The sequence below is a fragment of the Henckelia pumila genome, chromosome 4 (genome assembly GCF_033568475.1).
Source record: "Henckelia pumila isolate YLH828 chromosome 4, ASM3356847v2, whole genome shotgun sequence".
Lineage (NCBI taxonomy): Eukaryota > Viridiplantae > Streptophyta > Magnoliopsida > Lamiales > Gesneriaceae > Henckelia > Henckelia pumila.
Genome location: NC_133123.1, coordinates 15,442,042 through 15,458,646, shown reverse-complemented (window position 1 = coordinate 15,458,646; position 16,605 = coordinate 15,442,042). Strand labels below are relative to the sequence as shown.

Here is a 16,605-nt window from a genome sequence, read left to right as displayed (position 1 = left end):
CGAAGATAATTATTTAGCAAAAAAGAAAGAAAGAATGTGATGACGGAGATGAACACGTGTCAGAGAAGACATCTGATTAGGAATTCATCTCCATAATCAACTGATAAGAGGGAAAAAAGAAAAAGGCAATAAATTTGGGAGCTGTCACGCCAATCTGTATGTGACGCAGTTACAATCCGACAACTTTCAATTTTCTTCCCTCTCACATCGTTCCGATTTTGTTTTTTTCTTCTCGAATTGTTAAATCCAATCCAATTTCTTCACGCCCTTCAAAATTGATCGCCTTGAATGTCATATATTTCATCGTAGTGTGGCCATGTTCCATACACCAACTTCTACCTGTGTAATGTGATTCCTGCCACTTTTTTTTTAATCGCCCATACTATAGTAATCACCTAGTGCATTATTGTATTTTAATGTCTGATAAAGATCGATCAAAGGATGACGATGGAGACGGCGGAGGAGTCGGGGGAGGCAACGGTGGCGATGATGAGGATGGAGAAGGAAGAAAGATTTCCGAAGGGTGTAGTAAAAGGGGCAAAAGGGTTAGTTTCTTTCGGTTGATAAAGGGCAAGAGGGTGATGGGAGAGAGGAGGAAGGAGAAGGCTGTTTATGTGAATCCGGGATGTTGGTGGAGGAGGAGGAGCAGGATCCCGGGGCGGCGTTTCTCGTGCTTGAAAGAACCAGAGACGCTGGATTCCTCGGGTGAGTCACCTACCAGTGATCCTAACAGTTCCGAGTTTACATTTGATATGTTGAGGAATCTTATTGAGAAGAATGACTTTTACTCTAAAGAATGCAATACCCATTTGGATTGAGGTGTTTTTGTGAAAGAAAGTTTTGAGGAAACTGGAAACAGAGCGATCAATTTTGGTTCTTGGTCGGCCGCAATCGAGTGGAACTGTCTTTTTTTCCTTTCAATCTAATGTTTCCCCTATGGGTATTTTATTGTTTGGGAAATCAATCCCCTACTGATTTGCAATCAGTAGAGAAATCAAGTGTTTATACGAAGATTATAAGAAGCTAGATTGTTTTATTGACATTTGGGGTTAGAGAAATCAAGATGAGAGGATCAAACACTTTCTTCTTGTTCTTTATCGAATTTGATACATGTTTGATGATTATATACAACTTCATTATGTTTGATGAAATGTCTTGAATTGGTCAGGATATTTGGTATCATATAGTATGATGAGTTCTTGGTTATCGTGTTGGTATATATTAAAGTTCTTACTGGAATTGAAGCTTTTTTATACTCCCACGTTGGTATCATAAAGAATTGTGGAATGATTAATATTTTCGAGAATTGGTTCCTTAAAATATATCTACCTTTTATATTTCGGCTTTCTCTGTGCCCTTACGAACTCTAAAACAATGGTGGAGTTGGTAGAGATTATTCTAGGGATGTGCATTAAGGGAAATAGGCAAATTCTGTGTTCAATGAAATGAGGAAATGACATATTTTATGTCAAGATGAAGCGTAAGGCACTTGCATTCTTCAAACATTCTTGGAAAATTGTGGAGGAGGCCATATAACAATGCTCTGAGGGTTCGAGTATGGACCTCATGCTTGTGGAATTGTATTGCCTTGCAAGGTGCCTTGTTCGTCCATTTCAAGGTGCCTGGTTCGCCCATTTGCTCGTGTGATTTCCAGTGAATGTTGAATGTCTATAAAATTTTGACATGGTCCCGTGTTATCTGACACTATTCTTCTGTTTGATTGCAATTTCGGGAAGAATGCTGCCAAAGAATTGCAACTCCCTTGATTGGATTTTGTCAGGTGCATAATTCACTGTTCATTTATGATACTGTATGATTTGTTTTCAATTGTAATTCCATTGATTATCTTTCCATTGTATTACAGCATCTTTTGCATTCATTGTTTAACATGAATGATGGGGTTTTTCTCTCATTTTTTCGTTCCTTTTTTAGTATGGACATGATTTAACTTTTTATAAAATTAGACAGCTTAGCCTAATTTCATAATTTGCTCCTATGTCGGAATAGCCTAACTGCCTAATGTTGGGATTATGCCAGTGGGTTAGTTAAGAAGTGTTGTGTGGAAAACTATGAAGTTCCTACAAGACTCGTTGTTATGCTCATGCAATCATGTTCTTCATCTGCACGTTTATAATAAGAATGCCTCATGGAATCACTTGCATTAATTATCGCATTATGACAAGATACAATAAACCCTACTGTTCATTGCTCTTAGTCATTACAAAAAGAGTAACAGACAGGGAACACATGCTAGAGGTTTACATTAAAACTAGGCAAGACAAGATGTATTAGTCAATATGTACACAGTCCTATCTTAATCTTCTACATTAAGAATATTCATTGGTTGGGAACTTGTGCATTATGTTCTTCATCTTGGTTTATTAGTCTTTTGGAAGGAAAGTGACCCTGAAACATGAGTTCTACCATATGATTATATCCGCATGTTTAGTTTGCTCATCTAAATTAAAGTATGCTCTATCAAAGAGATGTCGATATTCAAGGGAACTAGCTTATTGACATTTCTTGCCATTTATTTATTTTATCCATCAATCTACAGAAACCTGTATCCCAAGACTCTCTGTGACTTACAAAGCATATCTTTATCGTAGTGAGTGGTGAGTAGACGGTTATCTGATTTCGCATAAATGTTTTCAGCTTCTCAAAGAGAGTCTCAGATAAACTATTTCAGCTATTGATTGCGAGAACATATTTTGCTATTCGGCTATAAAATGGTTCATTTGGAGATTATTGGCCAAATTCACCGGCAGACCTAGGGATCTGGCAGCGGGAGGCAGGGTAGGAGAAGTTTGGGGATATCAGATACTTTGGAGCGACACAAGACTAGAACTTTAAGAAAACCACACACCGTTCCTCTCTCCTCCCATTGGGCTTGTCTCTCTCTTAAGAGTAGCGTTGAAGACTTGAAGTTACCCAACCTTTGGGCCAAAGGTCTTCGGTGGAACGGCAACAAGGTACAGAACTTCTCTAACTTTGTTCATTCTCAAAGTTTGCTATGACGTTGTTGCTGTATTTGGAATACAGTTAAATGCTATATCAAGAAGGATGAGCTTTCTAAGTTTACCATGCATGAGTGGACTAATGTTATTCTTAGATCTTGTTCGTGAGATTGAACAAAAGAAAGATATTTCTAGATTGTTCTAATTTCTATGTCTACTAAACTCTTTCAATTTCATATACGTAATTTGATGAATTTTTTTTTCATTTTCTTTGAGTGTCTTCTTTGTTATATCTCCTTTTCCTTCAGATAAATCGAAAGCGCCAGAGTATATCTTCCCCGGGTCAAAGCAAAAAAGACATTTCGAATATTTTTCTATTGAGTCTTGTCTTTTAGAAAGAGAGAATTTCCCATTTTTTTGGTTAAATTAAATAAAAAAATAGAAGACTAGAGATGAAAGTTTTCTTTCTGGTATCCATTCCCCCTTACACTGTCGTAACAAAGATATCGGATGCGGCGATATAGAAAGGTTTGGTACATAAAGCCACAATTTGCTAGCTATACATCTAAATAGACTTAGATTTATAGATAGATAGAGATTCACCTTGATCTGTAATCAAAGAAAGATACTGGCAATGACTCTTATCTTGTGACTTGGAAGAAAGGTTTAGAGGACGGGAATAAGAATTTATTCCCATAGAAAATCTAGGAACAAGAAAATTTAATTGGAAATATCGACAAATTCTTACTGATAAATTGACATCTTATGTGTTTAAGCCCAGCATAACAGCGATTCCTTTGATTATCTTTCTCATCTTCACCTGGATAAATTGTGGAGTCCTGTTATGTTGGTTGACTATGTGCTAAACAGTTATTTGATGTGCATATATCATATCCAATGCATGTGGACTCGGAAGCATTAATGTTATTTTGATAGAACAACACTGTGTTAGTAGCAGGAACACACTAAGCAATGAACAAATATACCTGAAACAACAAACTTGTTCATCCAAAATAGTTGACGATTCATTGACCTTTGTATGGTTGTCTGCAGTTGCATGTAAATAGATCATTATCGCGTACAACATATTGGTTTGTGGCATACTTTCTGTGATGCTTATCACTCGAGTTGTTTGGATACGGAAGAGCAAACACACGGATATAGTAATATTTTCTCGGACGGATGGCGAATTTTCTCTGCCCGGCATAGAGGCATGAACTTATTATAATACTAGCATTGCGGTGGTACTTCCATTTCCACAATGCCTATGAAGTAAATGTCTCTGTGGCACAGAGCGACGATGTTCCAGCAAAATTGCCATAGAAATGAAATTTTCACACATTGCTCAAATAAAAGAAATAAAAGAATTTGGGTGCAACGAACTCGAGGTAAACAGAACATATGATATGGGTAAATGAAGGAGAGCATCACCTATAAATTTCAGCACAAAAAGTAAACTTTAGCCTCTGAATAAGGTTTTCGAGTAATGGGTTTGTAAAATGAATTGTTTTGCATCAGTATTTCTCAAGCCAAGGAAGTTGAGAGACAAAATTATAAAACTACGGGAGAGAAGGTGTTGATGTAATTTAGCAGCAAAATTTCATTACACGGCACGCTAAAATCTGTGCTTTTTTTTTTTTTTTTTTTGTGTGTCTAGACTAGATTCTGCTGAAATCGCAGCTAGAGTTCCAGGACATTAGTTGAATCGCCACTTCGGAAGAAGCATAAACAAGATAATACAAGCTTCAAATTAACTGTTTTATTTCTGTCAGCGATTTTGTGTCCCCCAAGTGCTTGATGAAATGCCACAGAAAATAATCTCCTCTCATAATTGAATTGAACCCATCATTATTCATTTTCGGCACATGATTTTGATGACATGAAACGTGTACAATTGTACAGTTTAGTCTTTTAAGAGTGACTGATGGGTGCTTAACGTTGAACCTTTCTTGTTGCCTTTTTTCCTTGTTTGATTATTCAGGGTGGTGGTCTCGGAGGCAGAGTGACGAGCTAGAATGAAGTTGAAAGTCGTCTGCAGGAAAGTTTTCAATTACGTTCGATACGATCTCAAGGAAATAGCATTTCCTTCATCTTTACCTGATCCACCTCACATCAAGAAGCATCCTAAACTTACATGGAAAGAGCGATACCTCGTTAGTTTCCTCGTCAAATATTTAATTTATGCCTTCTTCGACGTCTTGTGCTGCTGCTGATATTTATTTTATGACATGTTCTGTTTAATACGTTAGATAGAAATCATGGCATGGTGATTCATGCATGAAATGCAACTTATTCCATATTCAATTGCTAAAATAGGTGCTGAAGGAAGCATCACGCCTATATGCGGCAAGTTGGGTCAGGGATATTGGTCCAGAACTCAGGCCAAATGATTACAAGACGAAAGAAGAGGGCGGAGAAATGCTCAATGATGAAAAGGGTGCTCCAAAAGAGAGGGAACCATCCACACTAGAGGATCTTGGTAAGGAACAGTTAAACTCATTCATTATATGTAAAATGTAAACATTAGATGCTTTGAGGTCTCATGAGTTCATGATGGAAAACTTTACGCACACCACCACTAACATGGACTATAGCAATCTCTAGATTTTTATCGATATACATGCATGAGTACCAGATAAATTTTTCCCACTGATACCACAAACATTCAAAATAAGACATGTTCAAAACACGTGACAAAAATCAGCCAACAGTTGGCTTGGTAGACATTTCCTCAACCACACATATGCTTTCGTAATAAGGGATACTAGTAAGATTCATTCTAGTGATGAATTTTGCAAGTTGAACTTTCAACAAACTCTTGTGCCAACTGAAATCGTAGGTGACAAGCGAAATTGTCCGAGTGTATCTTGGAGATGTACACTCGTTTTATCCTTCCCATTTTTCCCATTCCAAGCTCGTATGATCGATGTGACGATTGATCTCCTTTTTTGAGGACTTCAAGTATTAATATGTTTACTGTAATTGCAACCTACAGCTGTGGCTGCGAGGGGAGGAATGGAGACGTTAAAGCCAGCGTTGCAGCGCGTTTACATGACGAGAGCCTCTGCTTACAGAGATGCTCTTAGAAGTTTTATTGAAGGTTATCAAGAAGGTATACAACAAGTTATGGAGAAGAAGGAAGAGGTTAAATCTCAACAAGGAGAGGACACGCCAAAAAAGCCAACTTGATGTATGTTGTCAAGTTCTTTTCTTCCAATCGAATAAACTCAAAACTTCATGGATCTTGAATGTTCTTCGTTTTAGACGAAAACATTTTGGTTGTTGCTTTTATCCTCATCAATTTGCTGTTAGGACAAAATTTTCAATTATTAAATAAATACGAGTTTCTAAACTACTTGTCTAATACGAATGTTTCCCAATAAATATCCGTAAGTAAGTACGAAAAATGTGCGTTTTACGTGAAAAAGTTTAATAGTAGGTCATATTTTTTTATAAGATAATAGAGATATGGAGATAAATTAAATATTGTAATAGTTAGACGAGACATTCAAAAATGAATGAATGTACACTAGAAAAGCGACACAAACGCTGCAAAGTTTCTGGATTCCGAGTTACGATATTGTACTTTCCAGAAAATGCATGTATTGATGTCAAGAAATAGACTTCACAACTCGTATAAATGCCCCCCAAGAAATCAAATTTGTAGTCCCATCATTTTTCGACTGTCCAATCACAATCCAACTTGCCAAAGTCTACAAAATATCTATTCATGCATATCCATCCTAGTTTCACGGATTCAGGTTTAGATGATTATCGAGTTTGAGAGCTAATTATAACGTATATATATCTATTTCAACTCAAATAATAAAAACAAAATATATGTGATTAATAATCGGTTGCTTTATTAATTTGACCGACATAACTCATTTATTTGCTTAGAGACATAATATTGTTCGAACCCAATACAAATTAATTTCCAATTTTTTTCTTGTGTGATTTTGTTTTTATTAAGGAGGCGAAATATGCATGTTTTCTCGAACATACATTTTATATTTTAAAAAAAATGAATATCCAACTGACAAGTTTCGATTATTTTTATATCATATTGGGATTGATGAATTTCATTTCGAGCAAGGCATTCAGTTTGATTGGTGAGTGAATTTCAAATGAAACTCATTTAGGGTCTGTGTGGCGACCAAAAAATGGTATTATCCCATTTGAGGAGATTTGGATAGTTGGTCTATCCGGGTCTTTAGCTAATAATCGAATAAATCCAAAGAATTAACATTGAGGGTCTTCACTTGTGTCACATGCAAACTTTTATGGTGTCAGTGTGTAATTCTCCGACATTCAAATCAACAGTTGCTAGACAAAAAATTTAATAAAATAGAAATTTGACTAAAGAAAGTGTACCTTGAGAATGTGATTGCGTTGTTTAGATTTATGGAGAGTTTTTCCGGTTTGACATCCGTGGACTTAAATTCATGGGTCTTGATATATAGGCTTTAATTTTTATGGGGATACTTAAATCAACTAAGATTTGAATTTTTTTTTACCTCTGTGCATTTCAAAATTTCATAATTATTGAAATTATTTAACTGAAATCTGAATTTAATAAATCCAAACAGTTTAAGGGATTTGAAATAATCAATCTTAGCACAACCTTATTTTGTTAATATATATATATATATGTATATATATATAATATAATATAATATAATTAATTTAAGTGTAAATAATGAGAAAGAGAGTTTACCGTCTTCCAAATTTTCCTAGGTTGACAAGGAGATAAAAAAATGCAATGTCAGATTCTCGACAATTCTATCTTATCATATTCTTACATCAATTCATTTTCAAATCCAAATTCTCTCACAATTGTATCCACAAAATTTTGGAATTCAGTAGCAATTTGAGGCATGGCGTCTACTTCCAAACAACTGTCCCTTTTTTTTTTCTTTTTTTTTTTGGTAATAACTATAAATTTTGTTTATCTAACCAATGTAGCCGAATATTTTTCAATAAAAATTGACGACCGAGCCCCACTTTTGAATTATAGTTAAAACCCCGGTCCAAATTTATATATATATACTAGTACACTTTGACACGCGACATATGCATACATATTAAAAAAAATTTGTTTGATAATTTGTGTGTGTGTGTAATAGGAAGAATTTGGAGAAAAAACAAAAAAAAAAAAAAAATTAGCGAGAGAAGTAAAGAAAGTACTAGAGGTGTCAAAATAGACAAATATGTTGGGTTGGCCCGACTCGCCATACAAAATAGATAGGTTGGATTTGCAATTTCTCAATCCGCTTAAAAGGTGGGCCGCCCCGCCTAATGGTGGGTTGGGATGGGTTGCGGGTTGGCCTGCAAAACCCGCCAAATTACACGTAAACCAATTGGGTTGGCCTGCCCCGCCACCTAAAATAGTTGGGTTGGTGTTTTTCAACCCGCCTAAAAGGTAGGCCGTCCCGCCCCGCCTAATTGTGGATTGCGACGGATTGTGGGTCGGCTCGTCCCGCTAACCCGTTTTGACACCTCTAGGAAGTGCTAATAAACTCACACTAACAAAGCTAGATAACAAATATTATGAAGGATAAAACTGTAATATATATATACAAATTTGATATTATGAATACTCATGATGTGCACTTTTGTGTGCACCGCTGACGTGTCATCCTCTACATCCAATATGTGAACGCCACATCAGCAGGTGCACACATAAGTGCACATGCTAGGTGCTTACCATATCAAAACTATATATATATATATATATATATTAATTAAGTATAGATAAACACAAAAATATATCAGACAGTGTCATGGATCAATTTTGTAATATAATTCTCTTATTCGATCATATCCATAAAAATATTAACTTTTATGTCAAAAATGTATTGATATAATTTGAATTGACATGTATCATAAGTATACATCCGTAAAATTGTTTCATAAAAGATTTACTCGTATCACATGGTTGAGTTTACTTGTTATGATAAGCATATGATTATATTAGTAACCTTATCAATTTCATGTTTACTTGATTTTTTAGGGCCCGTATTAAATCATAAATCTCATCCATATTTACCTAATTTAAACTTTAAACATTGATTATTTATCACAAATAAAAGATATGATAAATAATCATTTTTAACTAATTATCTTTCTAAATAAGAAAAATTACATTAATATTCTTTACTTCCCAAAAATAATATATGAAAACCCCATTTAAAAAAATTATAAACATGAGTAGAAATTTCAAATAATAATTTACATTATTCAATAAAAACCACAATCTCAATTTTAAAAAATACAAACTTGGCATACAAAATAAATTTCTTTGTATCATGAATAAAAAATAAACGCATTATGAGTTAATACAAACCTTAAAAAAGCAAGTAAACATGAGTTTAATAAGATTATTAATATAATCATATTCTTATCATAACAAATAAACGCAACCTATATAAATAGAACTGTGGGTGCGTGTTAGAGCGATGATCCAATTTGCAGTGAGAGACATATATATATATATGTAATATGTTTTAATTAATAGTTTTCCTTGGATGTGTAATCTGACATCCATTAATTACGTCATCATAACTTAACTAAAAAGACACTCTTATTCGTGTGGGTTTTCTGCATCACCAATTCACCATCACGTGATCTCCATATCTCATTGGCCAACTGGGACTCACTTACCCCCTCTATTCTATATATAATAATATGCATTGATCAATCGGATTGGAATGGTTTTAATTTTTGGGATAATGCACTTGGACCAATCCAATGTTGTTATAATGCCAGATTGGACAGGTTCCATGTTCAACCTAGGCATGCTTGCAAACCATTTTGGACCGGATTAAACCGGTTTCGGATTGTCGAGTGATAAAACCGAGCCAATCCTATATAATACCGCATTGGACCGCATCTGGATTTACCGGATCAGGAGTGTAAATACAGTTTGGATTGAAATTGGATAGAATTGTATTGAGATCAAATTGGATTCATTTTTTTTTTCTTAATAAGACATTAGCTAGTTCTGATATCGGATTCAAACGTACTAGATTAAAACTGTTTGGGACTATTTTGAAACGATCAAATCCAATTCGCTATTGATGTTGAATTTGAACCGATTATATTGGTTCCAAATTGAACTGGACTGGATTCGGATCCGGAGCCTAGTTGGACTTGAAATCGTAATAAAAAATTAGAAATGGGAACTGAGTTGAACGGATTGGAAAGGAATTGACTAATATTAGAAAAAATAAAAGATGTTATATTATGTAGACAAAGTTGCTTAAATTCAGAATTTCAGTTACCTAGATTAAAGCAAGCAACACAAATCACAACTCCCGACACTAAACATAAGGCAATTACATAGTAGGAAACAATAAATGTAAAACAACACGTAATAAAGCTTGGTGGAGTCAAAAATTTTAGTTTATTTGAACTAAAATTTTGAGCTATCTGGTCTAACATCAAATTAAACCACGGTGCCCTTGAACGTGGCTCCGCACCGCTTGACCCGATGCTCATTTCTATATGTTAAACCGGTTGTGTAATCGGATGTAATTGGATTGTATCAAATAATTAAGGATCCATTTTCAAGCAATCCATCTGATCAATATTGTTTATCCCGAACAGATTTATTTATTAAGAAACCCTTACATCACGCACAACATTATTTATTGGTCAATTCGATCAAAATAAACTTGACTATGTTTTTCAACCTAAAAAAGGATATATTATTGACCTTTTATTATTACAACTTACAAGCATGCTTTCGAAAAATCAAATTGAAAAATAAAAAATTTCTTTAAAAACTTGAGAAAAAGTATAGTTTAATAAAATATTTTATAAAATTAAGTATTCGAGAAAGTTTTGAAATTACAGGCGTTTACCAGCTTTGGTTGTTCGTTCATCGCCAGTTAAAAACACAGTAATTGTTCAGGGCTTCCCTAACTGTAAATTTACTATTAATGGAACTTTATTTCTCGGACACTGTCACACTGGTAAAGGGTAACTCCATTATTTCTATATAATAATTTTTTTGTGTGTAACTATTTATATATACGTGTGTATATATCATTATATACGCCAACTTGTACGATTATTACACAGTTTCGGATAACACACAGTTTTCCTTCGTGCAGTGTATTTGGTGATGTCTTTACTTCTACTTTGAGAAGTGCCTTTTTCAGTCGTAAGCTTGCTTTATCCCAACTTTAAATTTGTGAAGATATTTATTTTCTCTTTTTCCCTCGTTCAAATGGTGAGTTTTTAAGCAATCTGTGCTTGTTTTTGGCCATCAGGTGAGGAGGCGTCGATCAAGATTTTGAAAGGCCGAATTTTTTGAGGGATTTGAGCTCAGATTCTACACTTTATTGGGATTGGCTTTCAGTTGGCGCGATTGGGTTTTTGGGATTTTCAATTTGGAGGGCTTCAATCTGTTTTGGATTCACTGTTTCTTGATCTCTTCTTACAGTTTGAGCTTTGTTTCTTGGCATCTGCGACTTCAGAAAGTGGTCTGTCTTTCTGATTCGAATAATTTATTGCATAATTCCGTGTTTAGTAACTTTGATGAATATTTATTGTTATCTGCTTTTTGAATTGCGTTCTGATTTTGCTTTTTAGAATATTTATTGTCACTTGCTTTTTGAATTGGTTGTTTTTATATTAATTTCATGAGCACATGGGAGGTAAGTGTTTGATGAGCATTAATTCAGGATACTAGGCTTCAAGTTTGAATATATTTTCAGTTGAAAATGAATTCCTTCTCGGGGTTTTTTTCCCCTCTTGTTTGGTCTTGAATTTCTATTTTAACGTTAATGCCCAGCTCTGATTTTAATGGATAAGGGTAAAAAAGACTGTAAGTCGTAGTTGAACCGTGTAGTGAAGCCGGGACGGATTCAGAAATTCAGAAAAGGAGGCAACATGTGACAAGGGAATGATGGGTGGTGATTTTATAGATTTTTGGGACGAAACTCATAATTCTGGAAAAATTGTAAATAAAATTTCCAAAAATAATTTGTTGAAGTCCTCTAACTGGTAATCCTGAAAAAGAAAGCTTCAGTGGTTGGCCCTCTGCGGTGGTGTGGTAGTAACTAATATGATAGCCTGTTCTTGTGGTAGGATCTAATATAAATGGCGCATGAAACATAGTCCTATTACCCTGCTGCTGTTTTTTATGCAAAATATTGATCAAACTGGTGTGTTTTTTGCACCGAAGATACATTTTAATCATTCTTTCTCACGATTTTTTCACATTTATCAGATTTAATATATAATGTCATCTTCAAAGCGTGGCCAATCTTCAACAAATTCTGCACGACCGAGGCATGGTGCAAGGATAATTGCACAGACATCTCTAGATGCAAAGCTCCAAGCGAACTTTGAGGAATCTGGTAGTTCCTTTGACTACTCGAGTTCGGTACGTGTTAGAAATTCTCCCTCTGAAGAGCAAACGCCTAAATCGGACAAAGTTACGGCCGCTTATCTCCATCAAATACAGAAAGGTAAGAGGATTCAGCCCTTTGGATGTCTATTGGCCTTGGATGAGAAAACGTTCCGAGTGATTGCCTATAGTGAGAATGCTCCTGAAATGCTTACAATGGGCAGCCATGCTGTTCCAAGTGTCGGTGATCACCCGGTTCTTGAAATGGGAATTGATATCAGAACAATTTTTACGGGTCCTAGTGCTTCGGCCTTGCAAAAGGCATTAGGATTTGGAGAGGTTTCTTTGTTAAACCCAGTCTTGGTTCATTGCAAAACTTCGGGAAAACCTTTTTATGCCATAATCCATAGAGTTACAGGTAGTTTAGTCATCGACTTTGAGCCTGTGAAGCCTCAAGACGTTCCTATGACTGCCGCTGGAGCTTTACAGTCGTATAAGCTTGCAGCCAAAGCTATTACTCGCCTGCAGTCCTTACCAAGTGGGAGCTTGGAAAGGTTATGCGATACCATGGCTCAAGAAGTATTTGAACTCACCGGTTATGACAGGGTAATGATATATAAGTTCCATGATGATGACCATGGAGAAGTGATCACCGAGGTAAAAAAACCTGGCCTTGAACCATATATGGGCTTGCATTATCCAGCAACTGATATCCCACAAGCTGCCCGTTTCTTGTTCATGAAGAACAAGGTGAGAATGATCTGTGATTGTCGAGCAAATCATGTAAATGTGATTCAAGATGATAAACTCTCTGTCGATCTTACTTTGTGCGGCTCAACCCTCAGAGCCCCTCATGGTTGCCATGCTCAATACATGGAAAACATGAATTCAATTGCATCTCTAGTAATGTCGATTGTAGTAAATGAGGGAGATGAAGAGGGCCCGGATTCTTCTTTGCCACAAAAGAGAAAAAGGCTTTGGGGATTAGTGGTTTGCCATAACACTACTCCAAGATTTGTTCCCTTCCCTCTCCGATACGCATGTGAATTTCTTGCTCAGGTGTTTGCTATACACGTTAACAAGGAATTAGAGTTGGAAAATCAAATGGTAGAAAAGAATATTTTGCGGACTCAGACGCTATTGTGTGACATGCTGTTGCGAGATGCGCCCTTAGGTATCGTGTCCCAAAGTCCTAATGTAATGGATCTTGTGAAATGTGAAGGGGCCGTGTTGCTATACAAGGATAAAAACTATAGATTAGGATCGACTCCAACTGACTTTCAACTTCGAGATATAGTTTCTTGGCTCGAAGAATACCACAGGGACTCAACAGGTTTGAGTACCGATAGCTTGTATGATGCTGGTTTCCCTAGAGCTCTAGCTCTTGGAAACGCTGTCTGTGGAATGGCGGCTGTAAAGTTGAATGACAAGGACTGGCTTTTCTGGTTCAGAGCGCATGCTGCTGCAGAAATTAGGTGGGGTGGTGCGAAGCACGAACCCGGTGATAGAGACGATGGGTCAAAGTTGCATCCTAGGTCGTCATTTAATGCGTTCTTGGAAGTTGTGAAGATGCGGAGTTCACCTTGGAAAGACTATGAGATGGATGCAATCCACTCGTTGCAACTAATTATAAGAAATTCGTGTAAAGATTCCGAGGCAATGTATACAGACTCGAAGGCAATTCATACGAGGCTTACTGACCTGAGAATCGATGGAATACAGGAGCTTGAAGCAGTGACTTCTGAGATGGTACGCCTGATCGAAACTGCCTCCGTTCCAATATTGGCAGTTAATGTAGATGGGCAGGTGACTGGCTGGAATACGAAAATTGCCGATTTAACTCATCTTCCTGTCAGTAAAGCAATTGGTCGGCATTTGCTTGATCTTGTTGAAGAAGGTTCTGCAGATACAGTGAGTAAGATGTTGGCATTGGCACTTCAAGGTACGAATTCAAGAAACTGATACATGATTCTTTCCATATGATAATGTAAATGCACGAATAAATCATAATAAATGCCGGCTTTGTCATATTTTTTTCTCCATCTTTCCCTTGACATAGACCATTTTATGTGTTTGTGAACTGGTAAAATTTAAACTATTTTCATTTTCTACCAGGAAGAGAAGAACGTAACGTGCAATTTGAGATCAAGTCATATGGGTCAAATAGCGAATCCTATCCGATCACCTTAGTGGTCAATGCTTGCTCGAGCAGGGATGTCCGGGAGAATGTAGTGGGAGTGTGTTTTATTGCTCATGATATAACCGCACAGAAGAATATAACTGATAAGTTTACAAGAATAGAGGGAGATTATAGATCCATAGTGCAAAACCCGAATCCATTGATCCCGCCAATATTTGGTACCGACGAATTCGGGTGGTGTTCGGAATGGAATCCTGCTATGGTAAAAGTATCAGGATGGACTAGAGACGATGTGATAAATAAAATGCTAATGGGAGAGGTCTTCGGGACAAGCACCGCTTGTTGCCGTGTCAAGAATCAAGAAACCTATGTAAATCTCGGTATTGTACTCAACAGTGTTGTGAGTGGTCAAGACGTTGAAAAATTACCGTTTGGTTTTTTCTCTAGGAGTGGAAAGTACGTGGAATGCCTATTATGTGTGAGCAAAAAGTTGGATCTAGAGGGTGCCGTTACCGGAGTGTTTTGCTTCCTGCAGCTTGCAAGTCAAGAGCTCCAACAAGCGCTTCATGTCCAACGGTTATCAGAGCAAACTGCATTTAAGAGATCGAGAGTCTTGGCTTATATTCGAAGAGAGGCGAAGAATCCTCTTTCTGGGATTGTATTTTCACGGAAGCTGATGGAAGGAACCCAACTAGACGAGGAGCAGAAAAAGATTTTGCAGACGAGTGTTTTCTGTCAAAGTCAGCTTGACAAAGTTCTTGACGACACGGATCTTGATCAGATGATTGGAGGGTAAATCAAAAACAACTATTTAATCTTCATATGCAGCATATTTATTGTTTTACTGAGGGGATTCCTTGTTCCATAGACGCATGCTTCATTTAACTGAGTTTTATTCCATCACTTGTTAGGTACTTGGATCTTGAAATGGTGGAGTTTAAGCTACACGAGGTCTTGATCGCTTCCATAAGTCAGATCATGCTGAAGAGCCACGAAAAGGACATTACAATAGTCGATAACTTGACTCCAAATATCTCGAATGAAACACTATTCGGGGACAGTATAAGGCTTCAACAAATCTTGACTTCTTTCTTGCTGACATCTATCACTTTCACACCGAGCCGTGGCCAGCTTGGCGTTGCCGCCACTTTGTCAAAAGATTCTATCGGAGAATCTGTACAGCTCGGCCATTTGGAATTCAGGTATATGCTCACAACTAGAATATGATACGATGAAAGTTAAATTCCTCTTTCTCAGACTCATTATGATGATCTTTGAATGATAAGACTACATGACTGACCTTGTGATGTAGGATAACACATAGCGGTGAAGGAGTGCCTCAAGAGTTATTGAGCCAAATGTTTGGTGACGAAGCAGATGCAACCGAGGACGGGATTAGCCTTTTTATCAGTAGAAAACTGTTGAAGCTCATGAATGGGGATGTTCAGTATCTTCGGGAGGCAGGGCGAGCCACTTTCATCGTCTCTGTTGAGCTTGCGATCTCCAATAGACCTCGCTCCTGACGAAAGATAGTTGTCCTTCGACATTATAGAGTGAATTGTAATCGCGCTGTTCTTTTAACTTTTATTCAAATCCATGCTGTAAATATGTAACCTGCGTTTGAAGGCACCCAGACTCTTGTTTTTGAAAGTAGATGAGAAGTGCTGGTTTATTTTTCTGCTGTTCTTCAAACAATGTAGATACTGAATTTAATAAGGTGAAACCATGCAACTTTAATCTAAGTTGGGTGGATATTATCCAAAATACCTTTAGGCATAGTTTGGTACACATAGTTTGGTACACATGATAAAGGAGTGATTAATAAATTATTCTCCATCATCCAATGTTTGTACATTTTTAAAAAGCCCATGATAAGTCAATGAACCATTGATAAATCCTTTGACAAAGGAACTATGTATCCATTTGATTTGGTGTGATAAATTTAATACAACTAAAAAAATACTACAAAAAGACATGATTACCCTCCACATATAAAAACATCTAAACTCTAAACACGCCTCATTCTCCTCCACATTACGGTAGGGTTAATTTTGTCATTAAAATCGAATATATAAATTTAATCATTCTTATTAAAATCATATCAAACATTCAATATAATATCCTATCATTTTACTTATCCTTAATTTATC

The 16,605-nt window shown here is 36.4% G+C and overlaps 2 protein-coding genes across 7 annotated transcripts; both read left to right on the top strand.

Annotated features, from left to right (window-relative positions):
* Positions 1-585: 585 nt before the first annotated feature.
* Positions 586-6,295, top strand: LOC140864395 (uncharacterized). Of its 6 annotated transcripts, none has more exons than XM_073268557.1 (6): positions 586-705; positions 1,391-1,780; positions 2,656-2,972; positions 4,939-5,110; positions 5,274-5,436; positions 5,953-6,295. In XM_073268557.1, exons 4-6 carry the CDS (start codon positions 4,973-4,975, stop codon positions 6,144-6,146), a joined length of 495 nt encoding a protein of 164 aa, XP_073124658.1. In that variant the 5' UTR covers positions 586-705; positions 1,391-1,780; positions 2,656-2,972; positions 4,939-4,972; the 3' UTR covers positions 6,147-6,295. The 6 variants fall into 6 exon arrangements, with proteins under 6 accessions (XP_073124658.1, XP_073124659.1, XP_073124657.1 ...); XM_073268558.1 differs by having other exon boundaries at positions 670-705; positions 1,474-1,780; XM_073268556.1 differs by lacking the exon at positions 586-705 and having other exon boundaries at positions 828-1,618; positions 1,737-1,780.
* Positions 6,296-11,011: 4,716 nt separating this feature from the next.
* On the top strand, positions 11,012-16,133 carry LOC140864023 (phytochrome A-like). Its single transcript, XM_073267901.1, has 6 exons — positions 11,012-11,124; positions 11,234-11,446; positions 12,196-14,257; positions 14,431-15,247; positions 15,367-15,657; positions 15,768-16,133. Exons 3-6 carry the CDS (start codon positions 12,208-12,210, stop codon positions 15,976-15,978), a joined length of 3,369 nt encoding a protein of 1,122 aa, XP_073124002.1. The 5' UTR covers positions 11,012-11,124; positions 11,234-11,446; positions 12,196-12,207; the 3' UTR covers positions 15,979-16,133.
* Positions 16,134-16,605: the final 472 nt, after the last annotated feature.